At 38.3% G+C, this 21,271-nt stretch overlaps 1 protein-coding gene across 1 annotated transcript in view; it reads left to right on the top strand.

The window, feature by feature from the left end:
* ANO4 (anoctamin 4) overlaps positions 1-21,271 on the top strand; it is a 300,178-nt gene that overhangs the window by 204,129 nt on the left and 74,778 nt on the right. The window contains exons 9-11 of the mRNA XM_081061537.1: positions 7,440-7,546; positions 16,055-16,110; positions 18,445-18,566. Coding sequence (XP_080917663.1) covers positions 7,440-7,546; positions 16,055-16,110; positions 18,445-18,566 — 285 coding nt within the window. The remainder of the gene's footprint in view (positions 1-7,439; positions 7,547-16,054; positions 16,111-18,444; positions 18,567-21,271) is intronic.

The following is a 21,271-nucleotide window of genomic DNA, read 5'->3' as shown; positions in this document are numbered from 1 at the left end:
TTCATTTTTTCTTAACACTGAATATTATTCTATTGTGTATATATACCACAACTTCTTTATCCATTCATCTATCGAAGGCCATTTTGGTTGTTTCCATGTCTTGGCCACCATAAATAAAGCTACAATGAACATCGGAGCACACGTGTCTTTATGGATACATGTTTTCAGATTTTTGGGGTAGATATCCAGGAGAGGGATTGCTGGGTCATAGGATAATTCTATTCGAAATTTTTTGAAGAACCTCCACACTGCCTTCCATAGCGGCTGCACCAGTCTGCATTCCCACTAACAGTGTATAAGGGTTCCTTTTTCTCCACAGCCTCCACCACTTGTTACTATTTGTCTTGTTGATGATAGCCATTCTAACTGGGGTGAGGTGATCTCTCATTGTGGTTTTTATTTGCATTTCTCTGATAATTAGTGATGTTGAGCATTTATTCATATGTCTATTTGCCCTTTGTATGTCCTCTTTGGAGAAATGTCTCTTCAGGTCCTCTGGCCATTTTTCAATTGGGTTGTTTGTTTTTCTGTTGTTGAGTTGCATGAGTTCCTTGTATATTTTGGATATTAGCCCCTTATCGGAGGCACTGTTTGCAAAAATCTTCTCCCATTCAGTTGGTTGCCTCTTTATTTTGTCGACAGTTTTTTTTGCTGTGCAGAAGCTTTTAAGGTTGATAGTCCTGTTCATTTATTTTAGTTTTTAGCAGTACCATTTATTAAAATGGAAAAGACTAGGGAATAAACAGATTTTTCTCTTAAGAGTGCAGATCAAGAGTTCTGTTTGGGACATGATCAGTTTGAGTTGTCTCTTAGAATTCAAATGCTATGTCAAGTAGGCAATTGGGTATATGGAGTCCAGTCATTTACCAACTAAGTTTGATGATCTATCTCAATACTTTATAGTCTCACTTTGTGACTATCTAACCCTATCCTTGGGCAATTAAGGCAAAATCACTCTCATTTTCCTGAGAAGTAACTGTGTCTCAAAGAAACTCAATGATTTCCTCAAAGCCAGACAGCTAAAGTGGAAGAGCAGGACTTGAACCCAGGTCTTCTGACAACCTATACATGGACCTGGAGAGCATTCTCACCCATCTCACACTCTTCTGCTTCAAAGGGTGATGCAGGATAAGGATCCCGTTACTGAGCCTCTGCCCAAATGCTCAACGTGTTATCCACAATCTTGGCAGTTGTTTATTTGTGCTGTCAAAATGTTTATTTGCACATGTGGCTATTTGAATTTGAATTTTAGTCAGTGAAAATTAAATAAAAATAGAAATTCACTTTCTCAATTGCACTAGCCACAGTTTTAAGTGCTCAAGAGCTACTTGTGACTAGTGGCTACCATGTTGGTAGCACAGATATAAAACATTTTCAATATCTCAGAAATTTCTGTTCAATAGTACTGGACTCCAGAAAATTCAAATTAAAGTAGTTGTGAAGAAAGTGTGGTCTTATCTTCATAGCCATGGCCTAAGAGGAGAGTTTTTAGAAAGCAATGAGTTATCTGCCTTTAAAAGCAGCACACTTTCTAATTAGCTGATTTTATACCCAGCTGTAATGAACACCTTTCCCTAATTTATACTATTGAATGTTCATGTGTTTCTCATTTTGTCTAATAAGAATAGAAATTCCTCTTAGGAGAAGAGCTGGGTTCTTTTCACCTTTGCATTCCCCTCACTCAAAATATGTACATACATAACACTTACATCCCTTCCTACCCTCTACCCACCTCCACATGCAACATCCTCAATCATTGCACATTGCTTTGCACAGAACAAGTAGAATGCTTGCTTATTAAACAAACAGCACATAGCAGTACTTTATACCACTGCTTTGGACAGTTGGCCATGGGAGAATGTATTACTAAAGAACAAATAATTACTTCTCATGGAAGTCTGTAACTAAACCTCAATTTCACAGCATATTCCTTTCCCATTTCCTCCCTTCCTGGCAAGGAGGAGATCATGAGTCTTGCCAAATGAAAACGAAGGGTTGCTTGCCTCTGGAGAGAACAGGAGCATAGAGGCCCTAACAGGGAATTGGTGGGAACTTCAGGCTCACGTTTATCCATTACTTAAGCAGAGCCTTCTTCACAGGGCAAGATAGAAGCATCCAGAAAACCCCCTTCACACACACATGTGTACAGGCAGACCTGTGCTCCCAGCAGTTCCTTTTACAAACTAATGGGAAAATTTGGAACAAGACAGATGGTTTTTGAATCCCTCCTCACCACCTGCTGGTTGTGTGACATTGTGCATGTTACATAACCCCTCCACAGGGCAGGAGAAGGATATGTAGGTTTAGAGCCTTAATCTTCCACCAATTCAGCAGTGTATTCCCCTCCTAACCACTCAGGGGGAAGGTGAGAACACACCTGCAACAGAAATTGCATTTTCCCTTTAAAATTTATTTTTAAAAATATATTTCCATTTTTATAGACAGTACTTACATGTGATAAAAATTTCCTAAGTATGTACATTGAAGTTTCCTTCCTACCTTCCCAGCCACCTAGTTCCCAGAGGCAACCAGCATTTCCGATATGTATCCTTCCATAGTTATTTTATGCATGCACAAGTGAATGTATGTGTCAGTACTTTTACAGCTATTATTTCCTTATTTGTATATGTTTGTCTTTTTGACACAAATAGCTTTGTGACTGTTTTGAACCTTGCTTTTCCCCTGCAGTGTCTTGGACATTTTTTTTTGTTTATATCTACAGTGAGCACTCTTCATCTTTTTGTTTATCCTATCCTCCACTGATGAATTATTTAGGTCATTTCCAATTTTTTTGCTATTATAACTTATGCAACAATGAACATTTGCATACATCTGTCACTTTGCACACGTGTGAGTGTATTTGTAGAATAAATTTCTAAAGGAGGAATTACTGGGTCAGGAGATATTTAGTGAGGATATATGCATAATTTTGATAGATCTGGTCAAGTAGCCCTCAGAATTTGTACTGACTTGCTGTCCCACCAGCAAAGTGTGCAAATAGAGCTGAGTTTACAGTCCTGGGTGGAGCCCTGATACCTCAGAGACTGAGCACCAAGTCTTATGTTTTTCAGAACAGCTCAGCTTCCATTGTGTGTGTGTGTGTGTGTGTGTGTGTGTGTGTGTCAGAGAGAGAGACAGAGAGAGACAGAGAGACAGAGAGACAGAGATTGATTTCATTTGAAGAAAGTTGTTTTGGCTAAGTGACTAAGAAAAGCTTAAGAACCAGGATGTAGAGAATCATCACTGTTCCTTCTCTTAGCCCTCCAGTTTGAAGGATTGACAGAGAAAATGAGATTGCTCCATACCCTACAGGAAGATCCTTAGGCAATTTGTAGAGAGAATGGTTCAAGTAGTAGCTGGAAAGATGGAGTGGGTAGAAAGATTTCCATGAAGCAAGAGTAGAGGCCAAGGTATAAGGAGATGAGATTTAGTCTCGTAAGCTCCAGTGTTAGCTAGAGTTCTCCAGAAGGTCAGCTCATTTGAGCCAACTTTGAGAGCTTGTTATGTGCCAAACCCTGTACCAGTGCTAGGAGACAGAGATGAGTGTGGCTGGTCCCTGCCTCAAGAAACTCACACAGAGAAGTCAGGCATGTAGGCAGACAAGAACTGTATAATGTCATAGAAGCAACAGCAATGACAGCTAACTCTGAGAGCTTATTGACTGCCAGATGGTGGGCTCAGCAGTACTCATCATCTCTCCTAATTCTACAAAAACCCTATGAGAAATTACAGTGTTATCCCCATTTTCACAGATAAAGAAACCGAGACTCAGAGAAGTTGAGGGGCGGTCCTAACACCACATAGTAAGTGGCAAAGCCAAGGTAGACTGAAGACTATCTCACTTCAGCATCTTAAGGAAAAGCAGGAGTGATGTTATAACTAAAATCCCATCTCTCTCCTTCATTAAAGGGTTTCTGCTTCCTTCTGTTTTTATAGCACCACATTACTTTTCAGGGTAAAGCTAGGGGCTCAGGAAGACCCTTGGAGGTAGACGTGCCCTGAGCTGAGGTTTGAAGGATGAGTGGAAGCAAAGAGAGCATTCCAAACGGAGCAACTCTTGGGCTAATCCCAAGGAAAGCCAACTTCTAGGAGTCAGGAAGTTTCTGACCCAGAAAGTCAGATGAGTGTAGTGGATTCTCTAGAGCCAGACTGCCTGAGTTCAAATCCTGGCTTTGCCTCTTACCATTATATAATCAGTGACTTTGGGCACATCACTTAAGCTCTCTGATTCTTTATTCATAAGATGGCGCTATAGAGTACTTAACCTCCTGGGTTATTGTAAGGATTGAATGAGTTAACGTATCTGGAGTGCTTAAATAGCTCCTGGCACATGCTCTGTATGAGCTGTGATCAGAAAATACAGTGAATATTTAAATTTAAAAAATATTTATTACAGTAAAAGACACATTGCCATTAATCCCCCTCAAAGTACTCCCCCTCACTTCAAACACACTTATCCCATAATTCTTGCCACTTTCTGAAGCAGTTCTGAAAGTCCTCTTTCGTGAGTGTCTAACAGCACTGTCGTGGCTACCTTGATGTCCTGAATCGATTCAAATCATTTACCTTTCATGATCATTTTGACTTTGGGGAAGAGCCAGAAGTCACATGGTACCAGACAGATCCAGTGAATAAGGTGGATGAGAACACACCGTAATGCTTTTATTTGACAGAAAGTGCCATACCAGAAGTGATGTGTGACATGGAGCCTTTCTGTTGTGATCACAAAATATAGTGAATGCTGCTGCCAAGTGCCATCCAATGGAAAGTCAAGGACCTTCAATATGGGAAGCAGCACTTCGAACCTTAGTAATAGTGTGTGACAAGTTTCAACTTGTTCGGTGCAATCGGGTGTGAGCTACAGTTGAGAGAAGGTGTGTTTTAACGTGTGCAATAAATCATCCTCTATCATGACAGTGCTCTGTGTCATGCATCACTTCTGGTACAGCAATTTCTGTAAAATAAAAACATTATAGGGTGTCCTCATCCACCTTATTCACCAAATCTGGTACCGTGTGACTTCTGGCTCTTCCCCAAAGTCAAAATGACCATGAAAGGTAAATGTTTTGAGTCAATTCAGGACATTGAGGCAGCCATGACAGTGCAACTAAAGACATTCATGAAAGAGGATTTTCAAAACTGCTTCAGAAAGTGGCAAGAATAATGGGATAAGTGTGTTGGAAGCAAGGGGGAGTTTTTTGAGGGGGATTAATGGCAATCTGTCTTTTACTATAATAAATTACCTTTTATTTAAACATTCACAGTATTGTTTGATCACACTTTGTACATTTATTCCAACTATAGTATTTCCAGGCTCCAGGTACAATGTAGATGTGAGGAAGAGGAAAACACAATTGTGAAGATTGTCTTTAGTACTTACAGAGAACTATCACATGAGCTCATAGAATGTAATGTGATGCCATAAAAGGAGAAGGAAGCAGAAAAACATGTAGTGACAGAGGGACATGGGCTTTTAAGCTTGAAATTGTCTTGTCAAGTATGGCTGTGCTTATCAGCTTTCAGTTATCATATGAAATTGTGAGTCAAAATGGGCTTTTTTTATTTGTTGTCTATTTCTTTATGACATCTTTATCTGGTGTGTCTCAAGTAAGGTGAAAAAACAGAGGAGGATAAAATAAAAGGAAGCACCTTCAATGTGTCTCTTGGTTTTTACCTCTTCCTCTTTGATACCATAAAATGTTTTCAGAAAACTCTAGAGAAAATATAAAATAAATTCTGCAGCTTCCTCATTCACCCCCGTAGCATTTATCTCTCATCCATCAAGTCAAATTACGTTTTTTCTGAGAAAAATATTCAGTAACAGAATTCAAGAGAAGTAAAAGTGAGAGGAAATTACTTCTCTAAGGAATCGGTTCATATGATTTACATGTTTTGTCTTCATATTCTCTGCCCATTCTCTCCTTTATATGTTATCCTAAACTAACATTCCCAACTCTGTTCCCAAACCAAACCCCATGTCTAGACCACCCTTTCTCTAGGCCAGTTTTATCTCTTTCTCCATCATTTGAGTGATTCTTGATAATCCTTCTTCTTAAAGAAAAACATTCAATGACAATTTTTCCAACATAAATCCCCATTACTGCTGTTCAAACACCTATACCTGTACTGTGTTACAGCCACATCTATATGCTGGGGCGACAGAAATAATGATGATTCAGCGTTTTGTCCCGAATGAGCCCACAATCTTGTGTGGGAGGAAGGCATGTCAAAGGAAGCTGATTCTGCCCACCTCCGCCCTGCGATCACGTTCATTTCCTTTATGGTTTGTCTTCCCCACTAGCCTGTAGGCCTCTCAAGGACAAAGATTTTATCTATTTTATTTACCATTATACAATCAGTACTTTACAGAGAGCCCCCAATAAACATTTGCTGAGTGAATGAATAAAAACATATAAATGGCAGTAGAGAACAATCAGTAAATTAATGTATTTTCAAGATAAGAAGCTCAGGAGAGAGTACTGAATTCTTTTGGGGGCAGGAGTGCAGTTAAAGGGGTGGGGAAATTTGCTGGGGGAGGTGACTGCTGAGTTGGATTTTGAGGACAATGGCTGTCAACACTGATATACCTTGCATGGTGTTCAACTCATACAAAGAACCCCATCAAAGATTGCTTGGTTAAACTTCACAATTTACGAAGCAATTCTACTTACAGTATCTCTAGTAGTCTACTATTCAACACATTCCTGGGAAGGGAAGTCATGCCCACTTCATGCTGGATTATATGGTCCTGGAAGCTCTATCTCTCACCTGGATAAACCTGTCAGTAGGGTAGGAACATCGACTGGAAAACCCAATGTCGGGGTGTGAGTGAAAGTCTGGATGGGCTGCTGGCTGAGAGAGAAAGCAATCAAGTACAGGCTTAGGAAAGAGGTCTCATCCAGGAAAGAACATGGGAAAAGAATGGACAGGAGTGATTTCTAGAGACTTCCCTTTCATCTCTCTCCTGAGCCAGACCAGAGCTCATTCCCTAAGTCCTGTGTCCACCATCCTAGCCAGTCTCAGATAATAAAATTCCTGAAAAATAAGGTGGTTATGACATGGGAGGCGGTGGGGTAGAAGAGAAGAGATGAAAACAAAATGAATTTTTAGTTGAATTTGTCTAATGACCTTACTGAGAAAAATAAAATGTGAGGCTTCGACTCGCTATTAGTTTATTTTAAGGTTCCTTAATTTTGTTTAGCTCTAGCTCCTTCCTGACATATAATGACGTTAAATGCTCAGGAGACTGAGAACCAAAACTACGGAGATTTGTGGGCTTCCTGCCCCTGGTGTGACCTCTGGGCTCTCATGCTCTTCTAGACATACCCTCTCTCTGCCTGATTGGAGACACCTCTATATGAGTAACACCAAACTGTATCAAAGATTTGACCCCTTGCCTCCAATTATCCTCAACTTGTGTTTTCAATGTGTGTGTGCAGCTTCATCATACACAACAAAGACACTTTCTTCAACAATGCCACAAGAAGTAGAATTGTACATCATATTTTACAAAGAATAAAGTATGAAGAAGGAAAAAACAAAATTGGTAAGTAGTATGTTAGTATAACAACCTACATTTGATTTGGGGGGACTACAGACTTTCTCCTTTCATTTTTATTAAGTTTATATCCATTCTAGAAATGCTCATCATTTATAAAGACTCTGACTTGACAGTTGATGGATAACTCACAAGTGTAAAATCTTAATAACATCTTTACGTCTCTAATTTAAATAGCATGTTATCTCATTCATGTAAGATCATGGAGAAATTCTCTCAATTCAACAAATGTTTATGGAACGCTCATTATGTGCCAGGCACTGGACTAGGTGTTGGAGAGATGAGCTCAGTTCTCTCTTGCAGCTTATGTTCAAGAGGTTAAAAGCAGACAATAGGGCCGGCCCGGTGGCTCAGGCGGTTGGAGCTCCCTGCTCCTAACTCCGAAGGCTGCCGGTTTGATTCCCACGTGGGCCAGTGGGCTTTCAACCACAAGGTTGCCAGTTTAACTCTTCTAATCCCTCAAGGGATGGTGGGCTCAGCCCCCTGCAACTAAGGCACCTTGAGCTGAGCTGCCGCTGAGCTGCCGCTGAGCTGCCGCTGAGCTGCCGCTGAGCTGCCGCTGAGCTGCCGCTGAGCTCCCGGATGGCCCAGTTGGTTGGAGCATGTCCTCTCAACCACAAGGTTGCCGGTTCAACTCCCACAGTTGCCCTGCAACTAGCAACGGCAACTGGACCTGGAGCTGAGCTGTGCCCTCCACGGCTGAGACTGAAGGGACAACTTGAAGCTGAACGGCACCCTCCACAACTGGGATTGAAGGGACAACAACTTGATTTGGAGAAAGAGTCCTGGAAATACACACTGTACCCCAATAAAGTCCTGTTCCCCTTCCCCAATGAAAAAAAATCTTTTAAAAAAAGCAGACAATAAATAAGTAAATATAATAAGTAGTATGAAGAAATTAAAATGGATGATGTTCCAGAGATAGACTGGTAAGGTGTGGGGTTGAGTTCAAACTTAGATGGAATGGTCAGGGAAAGCTTCAATGAGAAGCTGAAGTTTGAACTGACATGTAACTGAGGGAGCCAGTGTGGGAAGAAGGATGGGTGGGTGTTGCAGGTAGAGGGAGCTGTAAATGCAGAGATGAGCTGTCACACATAAATAAATTCTCCAAATAATCGCCTCCACAATTTATATTTTGGATATTTTTGTGAAAACCTTTCCATATTATATTACCAAATTATATTATATTACCAAATCTGCCTTGTTGAGCAGATTGTTATATGTCAGGAAGATTTGGGTAGCTTTGTCCTTATCGCTATCCCAGCAACATCTTTATCAATAGTTTGAATAACCACCTTTATCAGTCAGGGTCTAACCAGGAGGGAAAAGTCCCATATAATTTGAAGAAAGAAAGTTCAATATAACAAATTAACTGTGGCAGAGGATTGGGGTAATAGAGGATTGGCTAGTAAAGAGTAAGAACTCTAAAGAACAGAGGAATCGCAGATATTAGGAGCAGCCACCAACCCTAAAAAGGTTCCCCCCAACAGAGCTGAGATCCAGACCCTGTTGGAAGCAGTGTAGCTGTGGCTTCTTAGGTGGCAGAGCAGTTGGCTGGGGTTGTGTGCCAGTAGGACTCTCTGGGAAATCTGCCTGAAGGGGTTCTAAAGAAGCCTGGCACTGGAAGGTGTTACACCAGCAGCACTATTCTGTTGGCTGTTCAAGGGGATGCGTGCCCTCGGGGAGGTGCCATGTGCCACTGGTCGCCATGCGCTGCAGGAGCCAGGTGCCATAGGAGCCATGTGTTGCAGAAGCCTGCTGAGAAGAGCATACTGGTACCAGCGAGACAAACTCCTTCCTCCTCCAGTGTCCCTCCAGTGCCTTCCCCTGACAAAGCTTAACATTGTACCATCTGGCAAAGGAGAAATATTTACAAGGTTCAGCTCCATTATTGTAAAGCAGGCAAAGAATGTACATTTGGAGCAAAGGGGGCAATAAATTGATAACCAGTACATTACCTAAACAGCCTGCTCCTCAAGCTTTCAGGTGAGGGGTAGAGACTGGACGGAGGCTTTAAATATGTTAGTCATTGGAGTCAGGAGCCTAAAAGATCTCAGTGATCTAGAAATCTCAGCCAAATCCAACAAGATGACATTTAATAGTTTGTAAATGTAAAGTCTTGCACTCAGAATCAGCAAAGCAACTACCCTGGTACAGTGTGGGAGAAATGTTGCTCAACATCAGCAGAGGAACAGACTTGAGAGGGTTAGTTGAATGCAAGCTCAGTGTGAGTCACTAGGATGGTGAAGCTGCCAAAAATTACTTTTATCCCAAGCTGCATAGATTAAAATACAACAGGGAGAAGCAAATGACTACCTAGATCCTAATACACCTGGAATAGTATGTCCAATGTGAGTCAATGTAGGTAGGTGAAATTGAACCTGACGTAGGTCTGTCTTAACTTCATAGGGTTGTGGGTTAGCACAACCCTCATATTCTCTGCAGCAGTCATCCACCCTTGAGACACATCCTGTCTATAAAGTCCTACATCCATTCTAGCTTGAAAGAATTCATCCCTCCTCTGAATTCATATGGCAATTCTATTTGGAGTGTTTATTTGATAATTAATCATTTGCACATCTCTTATTATCTTGAATTATTTTCAATGACGTTATGAAAATTCTACCACCTAAAGAGAACCACTGTTAACGTTTTGGTACACTAAATAATTTAAATATTATATTAATTTTTAAAATATTTATCCCCTAGCTGTCCATGTGATATTTTAAAAACAAACTTAGAACATGCTACACTTAGTTTTTCATCATACCTTTTTTTTTAGTTAACTTTGTGTCATGAACATACTAGAAAACAAGTGTGTGGAAGTGAAAGGATTATGGCAGTAGCTATTCTGGCTTATTTCATAAAATGCGAATAATTTTTAGAAGCAGTGCCTTCGCTTGCAGGACACACCTCATAACTTACTATTCAAACTGGCAGGACACACCTCATAACTTACCATAACACACTAGTGTGTTGAGAATCTTCAGTTGAAAGCTGCTAGTCTAGATAATAAGCTCCTGAATTATAAGTAACTTGTCTTATTAATCTTTGTATCACCATTGCCTAGCACAGTACCTGGCACATAGCGGGAGTGCTTGTTGAACTGACGTGAAAATCTTTTGAACATGATGAGTGTCTGTGGCATGCTTACGCAGTCAAAGCCTGTGTGGAATGAGGTCGTGCAGCAATCGTTGTGCTCAATTGTTCATCTCAAAATGTGGCCTATTGTTACAGCTAGTCAAGATGAAGACAGAAGAAGGGCAGAGACAGTGACTTTTTATTTATTTATTTATTTTTTAATTTATTGGGGTGACAATTGTTAATGAAATTACATAGATTTCAGGTGTACAATTCTGTATTACATCATCTGTAAATCCCATTGTGTGTTCACCACCCAGAGTCAGTTCTCCTTCCATCACCATATATTTGATCCCCCTTACCCTCATCTCCCTCCCCCCACCCCCTTACCCTCTGGTAACAACTAAACTATTATCTGTGTCTATGAGTTTTTGTTTCTCATTTGTTTGTCTTGCTCTTTTGTTGTTTTTGGTTTATATACCACATATCAGTGAAATCATAGGGTTCTCTGCTTTTTCTGTCTGACATATTTTGCTTAGCATTATAATCTCAAGATCCTTCCATGTTGTCACAAATGTTCCTATATCATCTTTTATTACCGCCGAATAGTATTCCATTGTGTATATATACCACAACTTCTTTATCCATTCATCTATCGAAGGGCATTTTGGTTGTTTCCATGTTTTGGCCTCTATAAACAAAGCTGCAATGAACATTGGAGCACACGTGCAGAGACAGTGGTTTTTAAATGCATTAAAGGAATACGGGAAGTGTAGTATTGTTATTAGTAAGAAATATTTTCTTACTAGTGTTCTCATTTTATGAAAAAAAGGAGAATTCTATTCAAGAATTCCAATGCTTTGAAAAGTGTTAATGATGAACTGGAAGAGTGTCCAATTAGAAATAACCATTTACAGAGTAAATTATTAACCCAGAATCACGCATTATGCCAACAAATATGGAGTACATTTGCAAATGCTCTGTTGATGTTTCATTGTCATCTTTGGTTTCAAAAATAAAAGAAACAACAGGTTAGAAGAAAATTTGGTTTATTGAAAGAATAAATGTTTGTGTTATTTTCTGCCTGAAACTTTCAGAAAGTGGCATCTTACATGAGCCAATTTGATTAGAGATAACACACAAATAGTGATTGGTAAACATGATTCATAGGGTATTTTATGGAGTGTAAACTACCACTATGTAAGTTTTTCAACTTCACTCTAAATTTATTACAACTGTGAAAATCAAACCAGTTGAAATTCATTTTCAAAATACAGCAATTAACTGATCAACCAAGGTTTATTTAACAATATAAGTGTATAAAATTAGTCTTGAAATTGATTTGTATTTTCAAAGTTGGTTGTCAAAGGGTAACTGATAAACTTCAAATATTAACTACTTTCTCACTTTCTGGGACATTGATAAATTATAAAAACTTACAAAGGTTACTATCAGAGTCTCTTATTAGGTCCCTGGGAATTGTATTATCTCTAATACCTGGAATGTTTAAAAGTTATTGATGAGATATGTGGAATTCTTGATACAGAATCCAGGAAATCAAAGCTTTCTACATAATCATTTATTCATTCATTACAAAGGTATTTATTGAGGACCTCCTTTGTGTTAGACAAAATGCAAAGCCCTATGGATGTTTTTATTTCAAATGCATTTCTTAGACATTACCATCCAGTGTTAATGTCAATCATCTTTAAACACATTACTGTATTACTATGATTATGAGAACCTAAATATTGATTGACCCCTATCAAATCCTCCATCAATAAAAAGTGAATCAGTGCATGTTCCGTTTTCCAGTTAGGCTAAGCCTATGGACTCCAATCTGGATCTAAGCATAGAGAGCATTCCTTTATAAGCCACTTGAGAGACATCTTTCTAGCCATCCTTCTTTGAGGTATATTTCAGGAAGTAGCATAATTCTTGATGAATAAAACTTTAAATATCAACACATTAAACTTCCACTTCTGGCCAAAATGAACTCCAGGCACAAGATTTACTCTCCTACCTGAAACAATCAAAAAGGAAAGACAGAAAAACAATGTATGAAATAATCTGATTAGCCCTATATATTAAAGAAATTGAATCTGTACTTTAAAGTCTTCTCACAAAGAAAACTCTAGGCCCAAATTATATCACTGGTCAATTCTATCAGTCATTCCAGAAAGAAGTAATATCAATTCTACAAAAGTTTTTTTTTTTTTTTACAAAATTGAGTAGAGAATACTTCCCATCCTATCCTATGAGGGTAATATTACCCAGGTACCAAAACCAGGCAAAGGCAATACTAGAAAAGAAAACCACAAATCCATATCCTTCATGAATATAGATGCAAATATTTTCAACAAAGTTTAGCAAATAAGACCCAACAACATATAAAAAGGATAATACATCATGACCAAGCAGGGTTTATCCAGTACTGTAAGGTTGGCTTAGTATTTGAAAATCAATCAATATAATTCACCATATTAGCAAAAAAAAAGGAACACCATTTGATCATCTCTATAGACAAAGAAAAAAGGTGTAGGATGAATGTAGGATTTGACAGAATCCTACATTCATTCCTTATAAAAACTCAACAAACTACAAATAGTAAGGAACTTGTTCAACCTCATAAAGTATATTTATGACACACTTAGAGTTAACATTATACTTAATAGTAGTAAAAGACTGAATGCTTTCCCCCAAGGATAAGGAACAGGACAAGTATGTCTGCTCCTTGTATTAAACATTTTACTAGCCAGTGCAGTAAGACAAGAAAAAGAATAAGAGGCTTCCAGATTAGAAAAGAAGTGAAACTATCTTTATTCTCAGATGACTTTATCATTTGTATAGAAACCCCAACAGAATCCACTAAAAGTCTAGTAGAACTAAAGAGCCTAGCATTGTTACAAGAAGCAAGATTGATATACAAAACTCAATTGTATTTCTATAAACTGACAACTAGCAATGAAGAATTAAAATTTTTAAAATAATACCATTTACAATACCATAAAAAATAGAAAACACTTTTCTGACAAAAGATATGTAAGATGTATACACTGAAAACTACAAAACATTGCTGAGAGAATTATATTTAGAGACATATCTTGTTCATGGATCAGAAAACTTAATATTAAGATGTCAATTCTCCTCAATTTAATCTACAGATTCAGTGCAATCTCAGTCAAAACCCCAAAGGTGTGTGTGTGTTGGGTGGGGCAAGAGGGGTGAGGGGTGACAAACTGATTCAAAAATTCATAAGGAAATGAAAGGACCTAGAATAGCCAAAATAATTTTGAAAAAGAACACAAAAGTATCAGCTACCTGATTTCAAGAATTATAAATCGGCAGTAATCAAGAGAGTATGGTATCTTTATGGTGTAAAGATAGACAGATAAGTAGAACAAAATAGAGAATCCAGAAGGGGGAGCCATACATATATGACCAAATGATTTTGACAAAGGCTCAAAGGTAATTCAGTAGATAAAGGATTGTCTTTTCAATAAATGGTACTGGAATAATTCATACATATGCAGAAAAGGAACTTGTACTCATATACAAAAAATAACTCAGAAGGGTCATAGATCTAAATGTAAAACAGATGATAATATTAAACAAATGTACACTTAAAACCTATATAATTTTATTAACCAGTGTCATCCCAATAAATTCAATGAAAATTTTTTGAAATTTAAAAATAAATAAATGTAAAACCTAAAATTATAAAAAAATCTAAGAGAAAATCTTTGTGACCTTGGGTTAGTCAGAGAATTGTTAAATATAATACAAAAAGCACAATTCATAAAGAAAAAATAATGGATAAATTGGACTTCACAAAGTTAAAACATCTCTTTGAAATATATTTTTAAGAGAGTGAAAAAAGGAGGTCACATACTAGGGGAAAAATTTTCAAAGCTTATGTTTAATGAAAGACTTACATCTAGAACATATAAAAACACTCATAACTCAGTCATAAAAGAATTCATGGGCATAAAATTTGAATAGACATTTCACAAGAGAAGATAGATATACAGATGGCAGATAAGCACATGAGAAGATTTAAACGTCATTATTCATTACAGAAATGAAAAGCAAAACCAGGAGATACCACTTCATGCCTATTAGAATGGCTGAAATTAAAAACTGACCCTACCAAGTATTGGGAAGGATGTGGAGGAACTTGAACTCTCATACACTTCCTGTGAAAGTGTAAAATTGTACAAACACATCAAAAAACAGATTGGCTTGGCAGTTTCTCAAGAAGTTGAACATACATCTATCATATTCTAGGAGTTTCACTTCTTACTATTTACCCAAAAGAAAGGAAAGCGGATATCCATACAAAGACTAATACACGAATGCTCATAGCAGTATTATTTATAATAGCTCAAAACTGGAAACAAGCTAAATATCTATCATCAGGGGACTAGATAAACAAATAGTTATATATCCATATGATGCAATAATACTCAACAAAAAGAAGCCCCTCTGCTCTTACCATGCTGGAAGGAGAACTGACTCTGGGTGGTGAACACATAATGTGATATATAAATGATGGATTACAGAATTGTACACTCAAGATGTATGTAATTTCACTAACCATTATCACCCCATTACATTTTAATTAATTTAAAAAAGAAGGAGCTACAATATGAATGAATCTCAAAGTAATTGTGCTGAGTGGAAAAATACTGTATCATGTATCTATAACTCTAGAAAATGCAAACTAATGGATAATGACAGAAAGCAGATGAGTGTTTGCCTTGGAGATGGCATAGGGAGGAGTGGGAGATTACAAAATGGGATGATATAACTTTGGGGGTGTTAGACATGTGTACTATCTTGATTGTGCTGATGGTTTCATCGGTGTATACAGAAGTCAAAACTACTCAAATTGAAGGTCTTAAACCTTTGTTATTTATTAGGTGTCAGTTACCTCAATAAAGCTGTTTTTTAAATAAAAAAAAATCCATATATCCAACAGCCCTCCCCCATTTTATGGAGGAGAAAATTGAGGTCTGAGGACAAAAGGACTTTTCGGAAGTCACATAACTAGTCCAGTGCAAAGGAGTTAGATTTGTCCATATTGAAGCTTCCAGATGAAAATAGAACCCCTGGTGGAAAATCATTTTTTTGATGTAATAAATTTGTCCACTTCTCTCAGTACATTCCAGTCTCTGTGCCGAGCACTGTACTAGGTGTGCTTCATTGTTTTCTGTTTGAAAACCTGATTTCCCAGCCCTTGATCCCAATTTCCTAGCAGATAGCAAAACCTTCTTTCTAAAATCTTGGCATTCTTAAAGCACTTTCAAAAACCTAGATTGTTTTCTCCAAAAAGTACTACACTTATGTTAGTCATGAACATTGTGAGAGTTGAAACTCTGTATTAATTCGATTTGGACTTTTTTGTTCTTCTAGGTCTGAATCGTTTGCTTACCAATGGCTCCTATGAAGCTGCTTTTCCTCTGCACGAGGTATTGTCCTGTCTTTCTCCTTCTCTGTCAGTTTCTTGTTCTTAAATCAGCATCTGGGGATAGTAATTAATAGGGTTTGTTGATATGACATTTGTTCAGAATGAATTTAGTTTGCTCAGAAGGTAACTAGGGTGAAACTACTTGTATTGTGACGTCTCTCTCCCCAGTAGATATCTTTCTACATATTTTTATGTAACTGCAAGAATACTTGAACCAGGAGTCACTTGGCATGAATTCAAAGGACTAGCTGAGGGACTCCAAGTCATAAAATTAAAGAGACATTGAAAAAGTGCATGAGGCACCAGACCCAGGGGGAAAATGTTCCTGAAATATAGAGTCTGTGCAACAAAGAAATTTATAGCTGCTCTTAAGGAGTGGGAGGAAGCCATCTTGCAAAGTCTCTGGTAACCAAAGGGTAATAAAGGGAAATTAATAGTATTGTACTTACCATTGCTCACTTAAGGTACTCAAATTCTCATTTTTAAAAACCTATTAAAAAAAAAACCTTTTTATCTTTTTATTTCCCTACTTTTTCATTTCTTATTTATTACATACTCTTTGTCATATATAAGGACTTTAATAAATGTAACTGTAATTACCCCTAACTATTTCCCCATTAGATCTTGGGTTATTTCACCTAGAATTCTCTTTACAGGTGGGTTTTTCGGGACACAATCCTCATCATTAGTCAGAGATTATTGTCTTTTTCATAGTACTGAGCCCCTACTCCATATGGGTCACTATATGACAGAGAATAAAAAGATAAAGATCATGGCCCAGGCCCCCTAGGACATCACAACAAGCAAGGGAATACTACTATTAGAATGATTTTCAGAGCAGTCTTCTATTAGAAACAATGTTTGCAGTTTGCCAATAAACTTTGGAGGATGATTCCAACTGTCCTCAAATGGCAAGTCTTTTCATTTGGCTTACAGTGTTTCTTCCCTTGATTTCAAATACCATGAGGATGTAAAAGGTGAAAAAAATTTCAAACCTTATTTAGAAATCTAGGTGCTTTGGTCTGAGACCCTTTTTACAGTCTGCCATGAAACATTTTTGAAAAGATCCTTTTAGTGTCACAGAAGCAAACATTTTGACACGGTTTTTTAGAGCCACACACAGGTGTTTCTGAACTCTAAAGACAGATTTCCCCCAAAAACATTATGTGGCTTCCTCTAGTTGTTTAGTTAGCATTGCCCAAAGAAGGGTTTCAGTGAGTACTGTACCCTCCTCCTGCCCCACCCTTGCTTATCGTAAGGGCAGTGTCTGAGCAATGGTAGGTGGGCAGAAGGATCTGTGCAGGCGAGTGGATGGCGGGTATGAGCATGTCTGAGAGATACAGCTATGAGACCCCACAGAGTAACTCAAGGCCTTCCCTGTGATTTTCATATCTTCGTAAAGCCCTGTATTTTACAAGAGAATGTCCAAATTAGTAGTACAGCTGCAATAACATAATTGCTGTTTTGACTTTTTGCTCTCAGTTTAACTGTATTATATTATTTAATCATAACAAAATACAGAAGCAGGAAGGCAGGAAGGACAGCTATTGTTGCCCTTATTTCATGTAAAATTTAAATATAGCTTTAGAGAAAGGTTAGCCCACCTCCAATCACGCAGTGATTTGGTAGTTGAGCTGAGAGTTGAACCGGAGTTTCTTGTCTCTTGGCCCTGTTCACTTTCCACTACCACAGGACTTCTCAGGTTAATATCAACATTTGCTTCACCTCCAGAAAGTACCTTTTCTGGGGTGAAGCTAGCATTGCCATTAACTGACCTCAGAAAAACCCCCACCTCTCTGGCCCTTGGTCTCCTCATTTGTTCAATAAGGAGGTCAAATTAGTGTTTGAATTATTCTACTTTTGAGGTGACTTCTAGGGTTTTCTTATAGATTAGGCCAGGTGACAAGGTTACTGCTATGCTATGACTTTACCAACTACCCTGTCTTAATCCAAGTGGGAAAGAGAACTAATAAGTCTTGGGCAAGACCTGGGGCCAAGACACTGTATTCATTCAAACTACAGAAGAAACCAATGAGGCAGATTACTAGTTCCATTATGAACTAAGAATCCAAGGCTCAGACAGTTTAAGGTTCTTAGCTACAAAGGAGCAGAACTGAATTTGAACTCAGTTCAAGCCGGCCACATGCGTTTTACTACATAGCATCACCAACAAGGTATGTCCAGAATAACTAATCAAACTTCTTTCCCTTCAATAGTGTAGATCCATTTTTTCCCCACATCACCTCTATTGCTACTCCTGCCCTAAGAAACTAGTGTTCACTTTCCTTATGGATTTTGTGGGTATCACCTGACCGGCAGTGGTGTTTTATCCCAGGGAAGTTACAGAAGTAAGAACTCCATTAGAACCCATGGAGCGGAAAACCACCGACATCTGCTCTATGAGTGCTGGGCCTCCTGGGGCGTGTGGTATAAATACCAGCCTTTGGATCTTGTAAGGTGAGTTTTTTAACCAGCTGCAAGTATAAAGCTTACATGAAATGATTAGGACAGACTGTCTGCTGGGATGAGAAAAAATGGCCTGAGGTGCACAGCTCTTGCTCGAATCTGGCTTCTTCCTAAGAGAGCAACTCCTCTGCGGACGTGGGTCATTCTTGGTAAACCAGACCTCCCCCTGATGAGGATGGTGTTTCCTCCAAAAAAGCCTTAGACACGGGCCTGTGAGATGAGCCAGGTCTTCCACAGGACTCCATAAGGAGCAGGTCACCCATGCGACTGTTATTAACAAATTATCAGTAACAATTGTAGAGAACTGACACTGGGTACATTTATTAGTGACAAGTCAAATATTAGTTACTTTTATGTAAGTAGGAAATATGAAGTGTTGTCATTCTAATACATTTCAGGCTTATTTTAATTTTCATTTTAAACTAATAAACTTTAAAAGATTGTTTTAATTCTTCAGGCCAAAAAAAAATCAGCTCTTAACTTACGATAATTGTGCAGTGAAAATGTATTTTTTTTAAACTATAAATGCCCAACTTTCTTCCATGGCAGCATTATACTCTGACATCTCATTATTTATTTAAAAAATTGATTATTAAGACTGGGTAGGAACAATCCACACTTCATGGATTTCTTGTTAAAGAGAAAGTCATGTCTCATTTCCTAGACTAGCTGGATTTGTTTCACTTTTACTGGAGCCCTCCAAACATGAGCCCAAAGGAAAATGACATAATAGGACAACTCATTTTATGTTTCGCCTCCTTGGGGAGTCATTCTTTCTGTCAGAGTCCTTGTTGCCAAGTGGTGACTCCTGCTGACCCAAGGATATTGATGAATTGTGTACCATTCTTTGTGTTGGTAGCAGATAATCCAGATGATCTGGGTGAGTGAAAAATATTTTCTGAGATGAGACCATTTTCCTTTGACCAGTCTCAATACTTGAGAAAACAGTGGAGGAAAAAGAAATAAAAGCAAATTCTCTTCCCAGCCTCATTCCTGTATTGAAGGATTACATTGATTAAAAATTATAGAAAATAGCTGTAGGCAAAACATCTCCGTCCATGATAGTGTTTTGATTAACACTTTGCAGTTTGTCAATGAGTATTAATTAACTGCCCATTATGTTTCTGGTACCATGCTACGTAAGTACTATTGACAAAGATATGCAGAGGCCATCATCTCTGGCTTTGAGAAACTCAATTTCCCTCGGGAAAACAGTCCTTGCAATACTTGAAACAACTATAAAATAATACAAAACTGTGCACAATTAGGTAAAACGTCTGATGGAGGCGATAAGTTTTACCACAATTCGGAAAAATAGAAAGGATGGATGTGTGCCTCTGTGGGAAGCTCTGTACAGCTGAGCCCTGGAAGAGAAGTGGGATTGACTGGTTTTGGCCAAAGGGAAGGGAGATGAAAAGCGAAAGCAAGATTTGAGTAAAATGAAGTTGTGGAGCATCTAGGGAATCTCATCTCTGAAATAGTTTCTGCCCTATAGATTTTGCTTCCTCCACATCTCTCGAATCTGGCCACACTCAGCATCTCCTCCGTCACACTGCTTCTGTCCCCTGTAACCTAGACCCTGGCTGTTGTCCCCTACGGGTCTCCCTTTTCCCACTCTGACCACTTCCAATCCATTCTCCTCCCTGCACACAGAGTGATCTTTTCAGAATATGAATCTGATCATGTCCCTTCATTGTTAGAACTGTCTCATGATTATCCATTTCTCTCAGGAAAAAGACTAATGTGTTTAGCACGGTCTACAAGATCCATTGAGCTCCAGCCCCCACCTACCTCAGCCCAACCTCTTGTTCTAGGTATTGCAGTCACACTGCGCTTAGTTCATCTGGTCCTTCCTACCACAGGACCTTTGTATGTACTGTTTCCTCTGCCGGAAATGCTGTATGCTGGCCCTAACCCCACCTAGCTAACTTTCACTCATCAGCACAATAGTCACCTTCTCAGAGGAGTCTTCCCTGAGTAGAATGGTCAAATGGCCTTGTTATATGTACATATAGAATTGTGTTCCTCTCCTTTGTAGCTCTTTTCCCAGTTTTGTAATTATAAACTTATTTCTTTAACTGATCTATGTGAGTCTCTTCTATTACCCTGCAAGCTCCATAAGAGCAGGGACCAAGCTTATTTTGCTCACCATTTTATTCTCAGCACCTAGCACAGTATGTGTTATGTGAATATACTCATATGCATATATGAGTGTATGTTGGAAAAGCTTCTGGGAATGGAAAGTTTCTGTTGGGACACCATGGAAGATGAGATACAATAATCCCATTCTCTTAGGAACTGTTGGGCATTCTAATAGGAAAGTAGCAACCAGTATTTGGAAACAGATGTTTAACAACAGCTCTTTAGAATGAGCATAAAAAGGAATTAGAATATTCTTATGTTGGGCTAAGAAATAATTAACTTCTGTGTAATTAAATGTAGCAGTTGACAGGCACAGAAAGCACAACTAGTTGGGCTTGTAGTCTAATGCAAGTCAATCACATTATTAATGATGTTTAATAAATAAAAGAAAAACCAAGGAATTTCCTGGACACTTCCAAACTTCACAAACCACCGGATCCCAGGCAGGCTGGTTACCCTCAGAAAAATATAGAGGAAAATATTTATAGAGGTAAATATTTATAGAAAATATTTATAGAATATGTTCCATAAATATATTTTAGGTTTCGATGACT

Source organism: Rhinolophus hipposideros (assembly GCF_964194185.1).
Source record: "Rhinolophus hipposideros genome assembly, chromosome: 9".
Lineage (NCBI taxonomy): Eukaryota > Metazoa > Chordata > Mammalia > Chiroptera > Rhinolophidae > Rhinolophus > Rhinolophus hipposideros.
The sequence above is the reverse complement of the archived record's forward strand: the minus strand, read 5'-3'. Positions and strand labels throughout refer to the sequence as shown.